The 17252-nt window shown below is 37.1% G+C and overlaps 1 protein-coding gene across 1 annotated transcript in view; it reads left to right on the forward strand.

Annotated features, from left to right (window-relative positions):
- The first annotated feature begins 2162 nt into the window (after window positions 1-2162).
- The window catches only part of LOC110169490 (NT-3 growth factor receptor-like), a 75112-nt gene continuing 60022 nt past the window's right edge, over window positions 2163-17252 (forward strand). Inside the window, exons 1-2 of the mRNA XM_055155888.1 lie at window positions 2163-2419; window positions 15798-15872. Coding sequence (XP_055011863.1) covers window positions 2163-2419; window positions 15798-15872 — 332 coding nt within the window. The remainder of the gene's footprint in view (window positions 2420-15797; window positions 15873-17252) is intronic.

The following is a 17252-nucleotide window of genomic DNA, read 5'->3' on the forward strand; positions in this document are numbered from 1 at the left end:
ATCACTGTGTTGCTGTTCACATGTGTGACATGTCCACTGGGATCACACACAACACAATAAATACAAGTCTGTTACAACTCTACCGTCACTGGGGCACTGTTCGTTTTGACAACCAATTTTTAGTCCAATGTTTTGCCTTAAAATATTGTTTTTATTATTATTTATAATTATTTGTTAAAAAAAAATTATTTAGTCAAATAAATATATGATGCAGTGAACCAATTAATATATATATGTATACATTTTTGATTCCAGTACAGCTTGATTAGATGGTAATAAATAAAGTAACAGTTTTTAATATCAGAGGAATATACAGCATAGTACTCCATCATGCATATTTGGCCACAAGAAAAACAGTTCTTGTGGTATGTGCATGTACAGTTTGTCCTTCTGTAGTTAGTGCTGAAACAGTGCAACAAACATGAAGCATAAAGCTGTTTTATTCCTCTGTCTCATCTCACATAATCAATACAATTTAAACTCAATGCCACAAGAGCAACAGATTAAATGGATACTCACAGTAGGTTTATGGTCTTTATGGCAAAACAAAACATCAGCTGGAGATGGGGCTCAGTGTAACTGAAGACAGATGAGCTCATGGGTGTGGCTGGGGCGGGGCATATGGCATCAGGCAGCCCAGGTGCCTCCCTCTCATTCAAACTGAATGCGTTAGTTTAATTGTACTTTTTCATAAAAAGGCCTCAAACATTTGTAATTATTTATTTACAAAAATGATGAGAATCAAATGTTAAATTCTCTGTAATTTTTCTGAAATCCTTTGTATGGAACATAAGACCTTGAAGACTTGGGCTGGTCCGGGTGCCTCCTTTGGGCAACAATACTACACTAGTGAAAAAAAGCCTGGACACACACAGGTCAGTTCTTTGTACTTTTTCTACTTTTTCTACTTTTTCTACTTTTTTTTTTTTTTTTTACCTAGGCCGCTTACATGAGTTTTATTGCTACTTGAGTAGTAATGTTATTTTTACTTAACAATTTGAGTTGCCAACTTGTTAAAATATGATATAAAAACAATTAGAATGTAACACACTGGGTTTTATTTGCATTTGTGATGTGTCTAAAATACATAGGCCTAGCAATTAACCACAAAATGGTTTGCTTTTGTAATAGGTCCTGGATTTTTTAGTTAATGACCTTGATGAAAATGTGATTAAAACCTTAATTTAATATTTCAAATTTGAAATTGATCAACCAGTTTTGTACAACTTAGTTTTAAAAGCATCATCACAGTCAGTCAGTGACAATTGGACTGGATTATCAGAACAAAGAAATAGTGAAAAGAGAATCATATCAGGAGCCATCCATCATGAAACCACAGCCTGATCACACACACTACATTAACTCTCCATTAGGAATCAATGATTCATCCATAATGTATTACGGTCAAAGGTACATTAAAGTCGTGGTTGCTCGCAAAAATATGTCACATGACTGGGCGGGGCCAAAAAAATATAGAGTCCTGCTTCAAAACACATGAATCAATCTTTTTACTATTTGGGGAAATTGGCTGAAATTGTATTCTAATCTATTACTAATTCTAATAAACAAACATCAAAATATAGCCTACTGCAAAATAATTACTTCCAACGGTTTCACAAATAGGATAGGCCACTTAACGTAGGTCTGTGAGTGTATAAAAGGAAAACTTCAAAACAGTATTGAGAAATGAATAGCCTGTTTATAACGTGCCCCTAACGTGTGTCAGTCAGTGCACAATGTGGCCGCTAGGTGGAAATGCTTTGGAGTCTACTTCTCACATTGGAGGAGAGAGAGGCAGCGGAGGAGCAGAGACGTATAGGGATGGATGGGTGACATAAGACACTCACTGAAGAGGAGAGGAGACCGCGTGCACCTGCAGAGGGCTGCGTGGATTTGACACGCAACGTGGATGTGTCACGCCGCTGTTTTGCTGCAGGAGGCTGAGGAAGTGGCATCATTAAATCTAACCTCACGTAGGCACGCATTTCACACCTCACACGCACGCGCACCGGTGCTACCACGCGGATTTGGACATGTAGCCTAGAAGACACTTGAACACGGACACAGGGGCAGTGACCACGCTCTGGACATTACGCACGCGGACGCGGGGCTTCTTAGGGGACAGTTACTGAGTGTGGAGTGGGATTGTCTCGGGACACGCTATGGGGGGCTTCGGGGCGGTGTGGAGCGCCCTGGACGGGACGTGGCGGTGGCCGAGGCTGCTGCTGGTGCTGAGCTTGTTGCTGCAGCGTTACCTGGGCTCTGTGTTGGACTGCCCGCCTACCTGCAGCTGCTCGTCCACCGACATATTCTGCAACAAGTCGGACAACAGCAAGTTCTTCCCGCTGCTGTCCTTTCAGGGCCACAGCTCCAACAGCAGCGGGGGCATCGAGGAGCTCTTTCAGAACATCACCTCCATGTAAGTCACGCACACGCTGGTTTCAGTGTGTCTTTACAGCTACAGGCGCTCAGGCTTTGACTTTGAATTATCGACATCTGTGCTGCCCAATCTTACGCGCAGTAGCCAACATAAACGTGCTAAGACGCCACTCACTGACCAGAAGTTTTTTTATTTTATTTTTTTTTATTCAATTATTTTTTTGTGTTTAACAGTAAAATTAAACTAAAATGTTTGTTTAAACCTCATCTTGGATCTACAGTTGGATCTGATGAGGGTTCACGGCGCGGGGCTTTGTGCACGACGCGTTGGGTAAAGACTTGTGTCATAGTTTGCCATGGTTACCGCGTGGGATACACAGAAAAGAAGAAAATAGGCCTATAAATAATAAGCATCTACGACTATTCTGCATGCATTAGCTAATGTGATTCACGAGAAGGGAATGTATAATTAAACAGAAATAGGCCATTGAAGGAACTGCTGCTTTTCTCTATAGATAGCTACTGTTTGTGAAACTGAAGAAAATGGCTGATTTAGTGAAAAAGCTAAAACTGTATTTGTGAAATAAAAGCAGTCATACAAAAATAAGTAGAGGAGTAGCCTGTTTTGTGTGACTAAATTATCACATTCTCATTGGCTGATGTACATTAAACAATATACTATTATAAGTGGTCTTTGGCTTGAGCAAAATCCGATACTGCAGTTACATTTTAGGCACTGTTGAACTTGAATTCCAAACTTTGTTAAAATAATCATCATAATGGCTTGAATTTATACTGTGCGACAGTAGCATCATTTGCTCTCCACATTGGTAGCCACAGCTGCCCTGGGATTCACTGACGGAAATGAGGCTGCTGATTTGCGGCACCGGCTTTTACAACTCTCTCACAAACTCAGAGTGTTGGGACTGGGGCCTGCAGCTTTAAAAACAAAAAAACAAAACAAAAACAAAACAGCAAAAAACAACAACAATTTGCCCATCTTTTGTTAGTCCAGCATCTTTTATTGCACAATTTTCAATCAATGTATGAACAATTCCAGTGTGTAAAAGGCTACTAATTGATGTACTGTCTGTATACTTGTATACCGTAATGACACTAACATTGAAGTAGATCTAGGTTGGCCTGCCCAATAAATAGGCTACTATATCATTCAGTATATGAAAGCTGGAACAATTATTTTTGCTAATTATGTATTGTAACAATTGCATTATTATACATTTGGAATGATTTTTGTGGTTTAAACCTGCTCTTGGGTTATTGTGTGAGTGGCATGTCGTCTGACAGGTCTAGACATAGGCCTGCATAACTTCCATAGCTTTCATTCTAATAATTACAGCAAAGAATTTATTTAGTCAATAATGTAAGCTGTTTAGTTTAAATTATGGTTTGGGTGGAGTTTAGAGCTTTTTGCCTGAAGCTCATATTTAACATTTAGGGTTTATAAATATCCCAAGGTTTAGTCAAGAAACAGCTCTCTATTGTTCCCTAATCTCATTTAAAACCAAAGGCTGCTTCAACAGGTGACTTCACAAGACTAACTTGACCTTGCAGCTGTAGACAAAGGACACCAAGTGCCGAGCTCGAAGAACATTTGAGAGAATACAGTTAGTACATCCTCCAAATCCTCTTTTTTATGTGACACGCCGTAATAAGCTATGTTGGAAATGGCTTTGTTCTCTCAGTCATAAAAGCAGCCGTGATTCAGGGGCTCATGAGCACAAATGGAAATGTAAATGTCACTTTTCTTGGGATTGAGCCAGTCATCCGGATCTGGCCCTCTTCCCACAGCCCAGCACGCAGCAAACAGCATCACTGAACATATATATGGATTTATGAAGCTGGTCTTTTTTCATTGCTTCAATACTAGAGCCCTGCTTTCAAATGATGACATTAGGCAAAAATGTGCATGTGACAGTTTATTCTAGTTTGACAATTTGTGATTAAGATATACTGGGTCACAGGAATTAAAAGTATGATTTTTGGTCAATATTTCCTTGACAACAAAACAATGGTATACCCTGTTTACTGTTTACTTGTTAATGTTTGTGGATTGGCAAAAAACAATCAGACCAACGCCCGCTTGTAAACAGCTCAGTAGTTGTAGTGTCCTCATCACTAAACTTGCTAATTGTTGACAGCGGGGGGTCACAAGAAGCCCACCTGAGTCTGTCCCACTGACTTTTGGTCTAAATTGGGCAACTTGTAACACATTCAGATCTTTGGTAGTTCTTATTCTGACTCACTTCAGTTTTTTTATCTATTGATTGATTGTGTCTGGCATGGATATTTACAGGAAAATTGGTCTTGACATTTGGTAAGCACTTACTGGAACCCTGCAGCTGGTGGAAATGCATTGCATGTTTATTTTCTGGCTGAAGAAAACACACCACCATAAAAATACTTAGCGTATACTTACAGAGGGATTAGTTACTTCCTTAGGTCTATTGCATGCATAGAGAGAAGACAGGTGATGTGATGTGCTTGGCAACAAATAAACAAACACCATTTTTATTTTGTAACCATGTCACAAAATTAAATGTACAATTCTACCTCTTATTACTACTTGCCTTGGTATGATTATGAAAAAAAAAAACACCCTTCAAAAAATCTAATTAGGTAGCGGAGAATTTCTTGTTCATAGATGTTATACACTTAACATAGTCTTTGGTGTTTTAGTCGTATTTGTGGAGAGGAGAGGGCCTCTGTGTATCTAAATGGCCCTGGTGATTGTGCATGCAGGAGCTGTGCCTGTGCTCCCTGCTGGAGGTCTCAGTGATTTCCCTGTTTACATCTGAACTGTGGCTGCCTCCTTCAAAAGATACACCCCTCCGCATCCAATCAGTTTGCTCTGTTAGTGTCAACTGGGCCTGAGGGGGTAAATAACAGTGTTAATGTCTTTGTAGGATTTACCTCGACTTTAGAAAATAAATTAAGTAATCTGCTCGTGCTCAATGACATGCTTTACAATGGTAAGTCAAAAATAATTTCAATAAAAAACTCAAAATAGCCCTCAGTGTAAATTAAACTCAGTTAATGTGGCCAGTGGTCTTTAGAGTTAAATGATATTATGTTACAATAGTATGGAGTTTTTGCAGTTACATAATTACTTATAACAATTGTATCATATTGGGTGATACAGTGAAATTGAATCATGATCTGTTCTTGTGACGACATACTTTTTTGTGATATCTTTTGATTGAGATCTTTTCTGTATCCCCATCCACTCTTCATTTTTAATGAGTAACAGACAGATAGATAGACAGATTTAATCGGTGATATGCTCTACTTGCTAGTGTGACGTGTAGCTATCTATAGAAGGTGCTGACAACTTCACGGCGCTTTGTTGTGATGACATTTACAGAGATATCAGCTCCCACCGGACACCGCAGTTTTCTAACGCAGAAGTCAACATTCTTGATTCTCTTATTAAGTTTGTGTTTTAGAATATTGTGATTTAAAATGTTCAAATTATAACATATTAATGATCGGGTGTAATTGTTTATAACTGTAGAGCAGACACAAGCACAATATGTGTTCGTTGACCAATCACAGAGAAGTATAAACTTGCAATTGATGATATTTATTGTGACTGAACTGAAATGTACTGATCTGAAATGTTTTAAAGTGATCAGTTTTGATGTATTGTCTGGAAAAGGGAAAAGGGGGCAGATAACATAAGATTATTCTTCTTTTTGCTCATTTTAATTCATTTCTTGTATGTTTGATGCTGTGAAACTGTTAATATCTTTTTATACTTTAAATAAATAATCAAATAAATAAAATAAAAATAAACTCCCAGGAGTGTTAGGTGGCATTAGTTGCTTCTAGTTCTGTCACAGTAATTACTAAATTAACCATTCAATAGGTGACTTTTGTACTAGTTTGGAACTATTTGGTATTTTTCTGTACAAGAATCATATTTGAGCTGTAGAGGGGTGAATTAATAGCTATGGCTCATTATAGATACAAAGCAATCTTTTTAGCAGCTCATTTTCTCATTTAATTTTAACAATATTGTAAATTTAGAATATTTTTAGGAGGACTCATTCTGCTTTAAGGTTATTGTGTCAGTGGCATAAAGTAGTTTGAATATTATTGTCGACTATTATATAGCAATATACTCTACTTGAAAATTTGTGACTTAGTTTGGTGACAGACCGAGTTGCTTTTAATGGCATATTTAAAAAATAGTAACTACATGAATCACAATAAACTGTGTTCTAGATAGGCCTATCACAATAATCACTGTATCGTTTTATCGTTCAAAGCTGGAACAAAATATATAGAGGACTGAAAAAATAACTTCTATTGATGATTATTGATTCATTCTGCTATTTATTTGTTGCAGTTCAAGCCTTTTAATGATATTGTCAATTTAAAAATGTGTTTACTTGGATTATATTGCTTTATTTAAATCTTAATCAGTGGCATAAAATAGTTTCAATACTATCATTTATTGCAATATTTCTCTGTTGCAATATATCATGCCTCAAAATGTGTTACTGTGACAGGTCTAGATCTGTAGGCTCTAGAACATTTTTATATTTTTAGTGTATTTCAGACCCACACATTAGATGCTTTAAAGGTGCACTCTGTAACTTTTCTGGCTGTGGGTCCATCACCTGCTTGTTTGTATGGATATGTCACTGCTCTGCAGGGCTGCTTATCATTAAGAAGCTGCTGATACGTATCATCAAATTAAACAATACAATATATATTGATATTTCAATATTTTTGCACATCCCTACTGCTCTGCCTGAAATGTTCCCCAGTTCTACATCACATTTATTAAATTACAGTGGTTTTATAGCTCAAAAATACCTACAAAAACAGGCATTCTGGCTGTGAGCGGGGTTGCCTCTCCACAGATCTGACCTGTTACTAGGTCTGGTTTGGTCTCCATGAAGATAGAAAGGTTTATTGCCATACTGTGAAACATTCCAGATGAAGCAATAACATTTCTATGGAGAAAAGCACTTGACGGATCCTCCACCAGAAAAGTTACACAATCCACCTTTAAATGACTTTCTCAGGGTAGCATTTGGAGTTGCACCCAAGTCACCCTGGCATCAGTGAATAAAACCCCGTCTATCCCTGTCACTGTCACCTGCCTGGAGCCATTGCAAACAGCACATGCACATTAAACATGTTCAAATATTCAATAACGTTAGGTGCCACTGCCATTATGTCCATGTTGGAGTGACAGGAGGCGTCACAGTGAAGGATAGGGCTGGCTGCTCTTTCACACTGTTGGGCCAGTTATGTGACTAATGTTTGGCTGCATTCCTCCAGGCACTTAGCAAGAAGCAGACTGGAATAATTAAAAGGACATATTTAGAGCTGTTGGATATTTGTAATAAAGAGTGGATACAGAGATCAGGCATGGCCCCCTGAAGTGTGCAAACGAAGATGAGAGGACTGGTGTCTTGTGGCGTATGGGTTCATTAGTTGTATGAAGACTTGTTAATGTGTGATATTTTCCATTGATGTGCAAGAGTACTGACCTCTCAACGTAATGAGCATTGTAGGCTAGACTTGGGGCATATCTGACATCTGGTTTCACATTATCCTTGCCTAAATTTGTTGAAAAATCTGAAAGTTTAAATTATTCCACTTCCACATTAATGGCAGTTTTTCTTTAGATCTTTTACTACAATCAGCACTTCATTTCAGGCGTTCTATAAAGCATGGGGCACTACTGTAATGGTATTTCACACTGATGTATAACTTCATGTTTAACTTTCTTGCTTATTACTTCAAATAACAGTTGTGAGAAAAATGCTATAAGTAAATTTGAAGTAATTCAGATAAGAGGCCAAGATCTGAAAAAGTAAATACTAAATATTCTATTATAAGCTGAAAAATAAAACTTCTAAAGAGTCAATCAGTATTTTAAGCCCTAGTTATTATTACTTGGTTGCTGATTTAGATAACTGCAGAGGCTCTGGTCTCGTAGGGAGCAGTGGTTGTGGATGGCCCCGTGTCTCCTTGCAGGTGATGCAGATGTGCTGCTGAGTGAGCAGGTCAGTGCATTTATGCTCATTAGTGCCACGCAGCGACAGGAGCAAACACACAGCACCTGTCAGTGGGCCGACAATGTGGGATTTTGATAGTCGTGCTGTTAGATAAAGCCTCTCTCAAAATGTGGGGGAAGTACAGATAATTATAAAACAGGTACACAAAGTAACTTTTTTCAATTTTTTTGTTTGTTTTCGCTTCCTTTTTTGCAAGAAGTCCATCAAAGCAAACCAGCTTCATGGTGATTAGCCTGATGTTTAAGCTGGATGCCCTTCCTGTTGATTGGTGGGGTCAATGGGGGACAGATCATTACACCTCTACTGCTTCTTTAGCTTGTTAAAGATGCTTCATTAAAGTAGGCCTGTCATGGTAACAAATTTTGATGTGCGACATATTGCACTGACATATTATTAAGTAAATATAGACGGTACTGAGCCCAAACCATAAAGCAGAATTATCCAAAGTATTCTAATATGATCTGCAATAAATTGTAGTATTAGTTTGTGTCTATAATGAGCCATAAAAGTTCATATTTCAACACTCTACAGCTCAAATCTCAACGTAGTACAGAAAAACAAACAAACCAAAAATGTCCCACTAGTAAAAAGAAAAAGCACCAATGATAAATACTGACCTTCCTAAAATTATTGTTTCATTTAACATTTATTAAATCAATATAGTATTTATTGTGACAGGCCTGCATAAAAGAGGATTTTTTAGCGATTCAAGAACAGTTAAATGACAACCATAACTTGTCAACATCATACAAAACATGCCTTCAGTTCATTCCTATAACCACAAAACTACAAATCCTTTTTATGCTGTTTGTCCGTGGAGCTCATAATGAACAACATTATGACAGATGATCAATAAGTGTGAATCTATGTCGTCAATATTAACATGCTGTCCATTACACTTGCTGTCTCATATCTCATGAAAATGAAAAGACCAAGTCAATACTGTCCTCAGTGTGCATTAACACATTCAAAGAGGTCAATCATGCTCACTGTTATGGATGGGCCCAGGTCAAACAAACGTGCTTCTTTACAAGGACATTGAAGAAACTAGTGCCTTGTTATTGCTTATGTAGCTTATTTTCTATTAGGCTGCATTCACAAATTTGATGTCAGGGGCCAATATAACTCTATAGATAATTTCCTTTGAACAGAATACACAAATATTTATAATATTTTTGCTGGAATTGGACCTCCACGTAAACTGCGTTAAATTGTACCTTTCAACTGACAAAAACCATGTCTGTATGTCTGAATAAAGCTCGGAAACAAAGAGTAAAAACCATAAAATATTACTGATAATATTGCAAGGTCACGCCAGGACTGCTAGGATGGTCAGGAATGCGTGAAAATTCCATGTGAATGATCCTGAGCTTTATATTGCCACCAAATTTAATACAAAAGGGTTAAAAACTGATTTTTGTGGGTTGCCTCTCCCCAGATCTGACCTGTAATTTGGTCAATTGTGGTCTCCATGAAGATAGAAAGATTTAATTCCATGCTGTGAACCATTTCGGATAAAGCAATAAATGAAGAAAAGCATTTGAACGGCCCTAAACCAGAAAAGTTATACAATGCACATTTAAGCTTTCCGAGTATCCTATCCATTATTCACTGTGATGAGTTTATAAGTGCTTTCAGAACTAGATTCAGATAGCACACAGTTTTATTTTGACCTCAAGAACTGCATATATCTGTACTGGAGCAAGATACATGCTCAGATACACGGCTTACAAGGCTTTGTATACCAACTCAATTTTATACTGATCGCAAACATGAACACAATCTGCTCTCCAATAAACAACAATAACTAAGCCACAGTGGCACACAAGGCTCACTCTGATTTCAGCGTATTTTAATAATTTATTTAGTCTTCTTCATTTATAGACCTAGTTTAGATTGCTTGTGTCTTGTTTTTGTCACAGTCTTTTTTTAGACTAGATGAAAGTGAGTAACATGTTCTCCTGGGTTTATGAGTCCAACACGTTGTAATATGCACCATAAACTGTCCAGTAATTGCACTGCCCTTTATAGAGACAGAGACAAGACAAAACAGCACCCTCTACTGGTGATCTCCTGTCCGTCTTTAGACTCCATTTTGATGTTCTAATCCTGCTGAAAACTGGGTATGGTAGACTTTGATAGACTTTGAAGAACCTAGATCTAAAAGTTGGAAAAACTAAAGCTAATCGACTTTAAGAGGAACTGTTCAAACCACAGCACTATACTGTTAATGGGTAGAGGCTGAAATTGTGATATTGTCTTATCTTGTCTCTGTTTGACTTTGAAATGCGTTTATTGTGTTTATTTCAAACCTAATCATCTTCATAGCTTTTATTGTTACTTTATTGAGAGCTTTTAAAACTTTCACTTTTATTGCTGGTTCTGCAAGCTTCTTCTCTTAAAGATAAGAACCGTTTGAACAGCGCTGTGAAGATCAGCTGAAAAATCACAGGTGTGCACATGTCCTGCTTAGACGCCCTGTGGTGGAGGCAGGTGGTCCACAAAGCTAAGAGAATATTAGATGACCCCAATGGCCATATCTTTAAGCAGGAGTTCTCCCTGATGCCCTCTAGGCGGTGCTATCTTGCCCGAGCTGCAAAAGATACTCACACTTCTTTATTCCCACACCCATCACGTTTTTTAATTCAGTGGTCAAACCTTAACCGCTGTAGGACGGAGTAGGTGTTGTTTTTAGGCACATTAAGACCAAAAACTGAAATAAACAGTCATTCATTATTTGTTTCATTTGACAAGAGCGCTTTAACGAAGAGGACGTGAACCTGTCTGTGCTGCTGAACTTGCACTGACTGATGTGACACGGTTTCGTCACTGTTATTGTTTTTTCGATCATTTTTTTCTTCTTAGCAACAGCTCTGAACTGAATTGCCCTTTTAGAATGAATAAAGTTATCCAATTGTGGTTCTGATTCCAGCCTTATTCCCTATAATGGCAGGTTTGCAGGTTTGACCGCACAATAGGGCTTGGTGATTGGTAATAACATTTGACTTATGATCTGATATCCGTGACAATCTTTTTTTTGGTGAAATATGTAATGATTCAGTGCTTTTCTGTTTTTGTGCAGTGAATGACCTGTGCGTTTAACCAATCGTATGAACTCGTAGGAGCAGCCAGTATCTTTAATTGCCTCTTATTGGCATATATAAAACTACAAACTACATGACTTGTGATAAAATCGTAAACAATGTAGGCCTAGGTTCTCTCCCATTGGGATCATTTTTAGACAATGATTTTGAAATTTATTTTTACCATTTCAATGTAGGCTTTAAATAAGAACAATAAACACCCACTGTAAATTATTTATCCAATTTAATTTGTGTCATTTCTGCTGTTTGTGTCCAACAGCCATGTAGAAGTAAATTAACATGAACTGTTAGTTTGACTTCTTGCATCTGTCTAGACTTTGCTCAAACAAAACTGAAGATCAAAAGTTGTTCTCGTGCTTTTACCTCCAAACCTCTTCTTGCCCCTGACTGTCCAGTGTCCGATCGAACCTAAACCTAAACCTAAACATGTCTCTGTCTATACTGGGCCAATGCAGATCCGCTCTGTGTGATGAAGGCCTGGACTGCCTCCTCTCAGTGTGTCATGCTTCTGAATACAAAGTGAGAGCGTCGAGCTACACGGACGCAGAGTGGTCTGTTGCCATAGCGACCAGCCACCGGCCACAATATATATTTATCTGCTGCTTCTTCAGTGGGGGCGCTTGTGTTGCACTAAGGCTGTTCCTTCAAGACTAAGTGGATGTACTGTGGGTTTGTGGGATAAATAAGTAAAAAGGCTACTTCTGATGTAGAACTGCCTCAAATCTGCTTTAAATGAAAACAGCTGTAACACTAATATATCCATACTTTAAAGAGCCCATATTACACGATTTTGTCATCTGTTATAATGCTGTTCATTGTCAAAAACATAGCTGGAATTGTGTTTTGTTTCATTCACACACGTTTAACACACAAACCCTGCATATTTAAGCTAAGTTCTTCTCTCAAATAGAAAATGCTCTGTACCACCTTGTGATGTCATGGGGTAATACAGGAAGTGCTCCACGGTGTTTTTAAATTGTGTTTTTAAACCTTCACTGGAGTCATTTGGGTGATTTCAACTCAACAATTTTTTTGGATTTCCAAACTCTGCTAAACTAAAGGTAAATGGTAGGAGTGTAATGGTATCCAAGTCTCACGATACGGTATCGTCACAGTATGAACTTCACGGTACGATATTTAGTACGATATCATGGGAATGTAACAATATCCAAATCTCTCGGTACAATGTTTTCACAACATACATCTCAAGGTATATTTATTGTGATATTTTGTGGTGGGTAACAATATGGTGGGTTAATATGCTACTTTTTCCTCTTAAAATGCCTTGACAAGACTTAATCCAAAGAACTAAGTGCTTTAAAGTGGTTAGAACTGTTATTTCTTCATGTAGTCTACACTGAAATGGAGCAAAGGATCATGGACTATGTAGTTCCCTTTGTCTTTTTTTTTTAGCTATTACTGCACCATAACTATTCATTTAAGCAAAGAGATTTGTAATTCGATATTTTGTGATGGGCCATGATTATTGTGAGAACTTTGACGATACGATATCATGATATTTCGATTACTGTTACATCCCTAATTAATAGTAGCTGTTAACTTGAAACCTACCAGTTTGTAACATCATAAGGTGGAACAGAGCATTTTGAGCTTTGGAGATGTAGACAAACTAATACTAAAGAATTACTCAAACAAACAAAACACAACTCCAGGTATGTTTTTGAGGTAACAGCATTCTAACCTGACTTAAAGCTCACAAGAATCAATTTTGCATAATATAGGACCTTTTATGATATAGACTTATAGACTGATATACACTGAGAGTAGTAACACACTAAACAGGAGAGAATCACTCATATGAACATAAACACACTACCTCTCTCTCTCTCTCTCTCTCTCTGTTGGCCCTTTAGTAAATGCAGTCACATTAATATTTAATGTGCATGAAACCAAACACTGCAATCAATTGGGGCCTTCACACCTCATAGTGCTACAATCTCAGCTCATAAGACTCACTCCCTGCTCTCTGCATCTCCGCTTCCTTGTCCAACACTCTTCATTTGGGACTCAGTGTAAACACATTGCCATGACTGAATACGTAGGAAGCAGCTATCGTAGTTGAGGTTCAAAATTCATTATATATTGAGACAAAGGTGTGAAAGCATTTACAAGCTAAATTGACGCATATTATGAGCATAGTTAAGTAGAGGGTAAAGGTTACAGGCAGCATAAAATCTAAACACAATATTAAAAGTTGACAACTCTGAATAGTTAAAGCTACATTGCAATAGTGAGCTGACATAACTACCATTTCTAGTTTATTTTAACAGACCCATATTACACTATTTTCTGACCTATGTTACAATGTTGTTTCCTCTTCAAAAACATACCCAGAGTTATATTTTGTTTGACACATGTTTAACACACAAATCCTACATATTTACGCTAAGTTCTTTTCTCAAACAGAAAACACTTTGTAATGTAAGGAGTGCTTCACTGTGTTTTTAAAGTCCATACACCTTTACTAGAACCATGTGGATGCTTTCAACCCTGCTGTTAAGCATTTTGAGTTTTGCGGGATGTAGACAGGGTATAAAGGATTACTGACACGTGTGAATGAAACAAAAACACTCCAGGTCTGTTTTTGATAACAATATTGTAAACTGGCCTAAAACTTACAAGACTCAATTTTACATAACATAGAATGTTTAATAATTGGATCTACTTTAACATGTTCTCAAAATTAATATTTCATATCTTTGGCCAAAAAGGGTCTAATCCATCTCGGGTTTAACTTGATATCTTACCTTGCTATAACGTGCGGTTCGTTTGCAACTTTTCTTCAAATGGATGCATTTTTGCTTTCCCTGGTGTTCCACAGTGTGGCATTAAACTTAGCTCCTTATCTATCTCATAAAGACAAGCAGGTGACATGACCAACTCAAGTTACAAGTCAGTGAGACAGGTGACCCTGCTCACAGTAAGAATACATGTAATTCAAGTTGTTTTTGAGTAAAAAAAAAACCCAAACAAACAATATAATGCCATAATGTGGAAAACTTAGGGAGAACAAAAACATCTCAGTGGAGACAAGCAGGTGGCGCACCATTACACAGAAAAGTTACACGGTGCCCTTTTAAACGAATAGGTTTAATCTTCCAGAAATCCTCCAAAAGCAAACGCATTATTGGTTTTGTTTGTTTTGTCTCCCTAACGTATGACAAGTTTCCATGTCAAAACAACCATCTGCTTTCAAACCAAAACAAAAAAGAAATCGTAAATTATTTATTTAGTCTAACCTTATTTTAATACTTGACAGCAGCTGTAGCGTGTTTGTACAAGCGTCTGAAGTGAAATGTGCTGGGTGTGTGGTTTGTGTGAGGAGACTGCTAACTGGTGTCTAAATGGGTATTTAGATGTCTAATTTGATTGATCTCATTTGATTAGGCTGTAAGTCTGTGGGCCTTGGGGGAAACAGAAGCTGTGTCAGGTAAAAAATAACCCACAATCAATGAGCACGCTCCACTGAGTCTGCTCCGGCGCAGACAGGCTCTCGTCAGCCCATCTGTAATCTACATTCACACTTATGTTTAGAGAAAGGATAGAGGCTTGTTTTACTCACTTCTGTTGCTCATGCCCATTTTCAACATCACCATCGTAAAAGTCAAGCCATTTGAAGAAACATGGAAACTAGGATTGGCTTTCATTTTCAGAAAAGATGAAATGCTGGAAGGTTAATGTTTTTTTGGAAGTGTTGTAGAATTAATTTTAGAGTTGTGTTTTTGAGAATATTGCCTTCTCGATGCAATGACTTTGGCATCCAGTCCATGACCTATGCTATTGTTTGTAGACCTGTCATGATAATTACTATATTGACTTCAATATATGAAAGCCGGAACAATATTTTTTGGGGGTCAATATTTATCATGTGTACATTTTCTTTGCACTATTGAGAAATCTATGCTTGTTTCTTGGCTTTATGATAAGGTTTGGGCCTTAGAAGGTTGAATTACAGATGTAAACTAAATACTAAAGTGTCTCATTCTACTGTTTATTTTATACAGTTCATGTTTTATAGATTGCAAATGGTTTTTATGGTTTAAATCTGCTTTTGAGTTATTGTGACAGTGGCATAAATTAGTTCAGCATTAACATTTATGGTCTATATTTTCTTCCAAATTTGTTTCGTGACAGACCTAATTGACTGTGTAACAATACTGCCAACACCCAGAACTCTTTCCGTTGAAAGTGCATGGTAATTGACAGCCTGTCTGATCCATGTGTTCTCTGTCCACAGATACATAGAGAACTGGACAGGTCTGCAGAATTTGAGAGATGTGGACATGGAGCTGTACACCGGCCTACAGAGACTGTGAGTGATACTGCTTTACAATGTTTACACTGTTAATGTTATGAAAGAATACATTATACATTTTACTAAAACATAGTTAAAGGTGCCACCTACTTCTCCATGATGATGTTCTTGCTTTATCTGTAATATTCCACAGTACGGAATTCAACGTATCCATCTTGTATTCATTCAATTTACCATATCTGTATCACTATTGTTACCATTGTTGGTATGCTTATGTTATACTACCAAGCTACAACAGTTGCTCATTATCCCCACTTGTAAATAGTTCACATAGTTTAATGCAAAACGTCTGAAAAATGCAAATGATAGCTCATTGTTTTAGATTAGAAGAGTGAGGGTGGGATTAAATACATTTTCTTCTTCCCACTCTTTTTGGGCAATTTTTTAGTTGTAGTTATTTTCATTTCTATTATGATTTCACTTATGTTATATGTTTCATTGTATAAGAATATAAACATTTTCTTGCCCAAAATATATATATAAATACAAAAAAAAACAACAATAACAATACATTTTAATTGCCCAAAAATACATGCATTCTTACTGTGAGTGGGGTCGCTCCTCCAGAGACTTAACTTGATGGTGTCACATGGATGTTTTTACGGAAATAGCCAAGTCTAATACCATACTGTGGCACTTTCCAGGCAGAGCAATAACATCTCCTTAGAGACAAGCGATGAGCGGACCCTCAACCAGAAATGTTAGAAATGTCAGAGCATCTTTAACATATTTACAAGATTTTGCTACAAATCTTGTTTAATTGTCTAGTCATTTTGATAATTTTACTTCCTGTTTGGACGGGTAGAGGTAATTTCATAATTACCAAGAAATTATTTTAAACAAGGGCCAAAGCTCATCTAATTTACTTAGTAATTTGTATTTGACTCATAAAAATTTTATTTTTATGTAATTTTTAAACAGTGTTGGGTATTTTGTATACTGATGACATGGATTGATTCCTTTCAGTCCAATTACGTGTTTTTTTTTAACCATTTTTTTTTTTTAACTTTTCTGCACAAATTTGACTCATGTAAAAGGATGATAAGTATTTACGATAGGTATTATTCCACAAAACTAACTAAAAATATAAAAAATATGAAAACCTGCCACGGGTACTTTAATAGTCATCGCATTTGAAAGATTTTCTCATTTGAGTTTGTCGGCTCCTTTTGCCACTATGCTTCTTGTGAGCATTTCCCAATAAACTGCTCCTCATTACAGTTTGAACAGGTTGATTTCACACTGAGCTGTGGTAATCCTGCTGAATTCACACTGGTAGAAAGGCAATAGACACTTACATTTCCCTATTTTTGTTATTAATTACACTCAGACTTAGACAAACTTGATCCACAAGCAAAATGATTTGGACAGTAGCTC

Source organism: Boleophthalmus pectinirostris, unplaced genomic scaffold (assembly GCF_026225935.1).
Source record: "Boleophthalmus pectinirostris isolate CB_2022bp ecotype Guang Dong unplaced genomic scaffold, ASM2622593v1 HiC_scaffold_2, whole genome shotgun sequence".
Lineage (NCBI taxonomy): Eukaryota > Metazoa > Chordata > Actinopteri > Gobiiformes > Gobiidae > Boleophthalmus > Boleophthalmus pectinirostris.